Source organism: Neoarius graeffei, chromosome 27, assembly GCF_027579695.1.
Source record: "Neoarius graeffei isolate fNeoGra1 chromosome 27, fNeoGra1.pri, whole genome shotgun sequence".
Lineage (NCBI taxonomy): Eukaryota > Metazoa > Chordata > Actinopteri > Siluriformes > Ariidae > Neoarius > Neoarius graeffei.
This window is the reverse complement of record NC_083595.1, coordinates 1,720,001-1,720,712: the sequence shown is the minus strand read 5'-3', so window position 1 is coordinate 1,720,712 and position 712 is coordinate 1,720,001. Positions and strand designations below refer to the sequence as shown.

The 712-nt window shown below is 49.0% G+C and overlaps 1 protein-coding gene across 1 annotated transcript in view; it reads left to right on the top strand.

Annotated features, from left to right (window-relative positions):
* Positions 1 to 382: 382 nt before the first annotated feature.
* Positions 383 to 712, top strand: part of pecr (peroxisomal trans-2-enoyl-CoA reductase) — a 36,975-nt gene continuing 36,645 nt past the window's right edge. The window contains exon 1 of the mRNA XM_060911904.1: positions 383 to 515. Within this exon, the coding sequence (XP_060767887.1) occupies positions 386 to 515 (130 nt within the window). The 5' untranslated portion in view covers positions 383 to 385. The remainder of the gene's footprint in view (positions 516 to 712) is intronic.

Genomic DNA, 712 nt, shown 5'->3' with positions numbered 1-712 from the left:
CAGCTAACTGACTAATTATTAATGATTTCCCCATGACCTCAATACCAGCAATATTACTGTTTTTAATTAAAATGGCGAGCATCTCTGCAACCATTATAAACAGCAAAGGTGAGCGTCCACAACCTTGACGAATGCCCCTTTTGCATGTTCTGTGGCCTAAAGACACTGAGCTATTTATATCCTTATAGAGCATACTAATTGTATTTCTACTAACTTTAAAGATTTGGCAAAAAGCTTGAGGTCATTCTTCCAGTGTGTAACATCAGGTTTAGATTTAAAAAAAAAATAAGTGAGGGCTTTTATTGTGGAGGGTGGTGTATGGGGTCAGAGTTCTCCACCATGTTGGTTCTGTGAGTGTGAGGGCTTTTATTGTGGAGGGTGGTGTATGGGGTCAGAGTCCATCATGGCGGCGCGCAGTGTGTTCCGCTCGGGGCTGTTTGCTGACAGGGTGGCGATTGTGACCGGCGGAGCGACAGGAATCGGGAAAGCGATCACAGCGGAGCTGCTGCAGCTGGGTGTGTTTAACTCCCTCAGCACCACTTCCGCTCCGCAACTTCCGCTCATTACAGCAGTGCAGCGCGCGTGCTCCCCCCCCCCCCCCGCCATCTCTCCCCCCCCCCCCGCCTGATGTGAGGTTCTCACTCCTGTGTAAATGCTGTAGAAGCTCAGGGTTGTGGGGGTTCTGTATTTGTATGAAGTGTGTGTGTGTGTG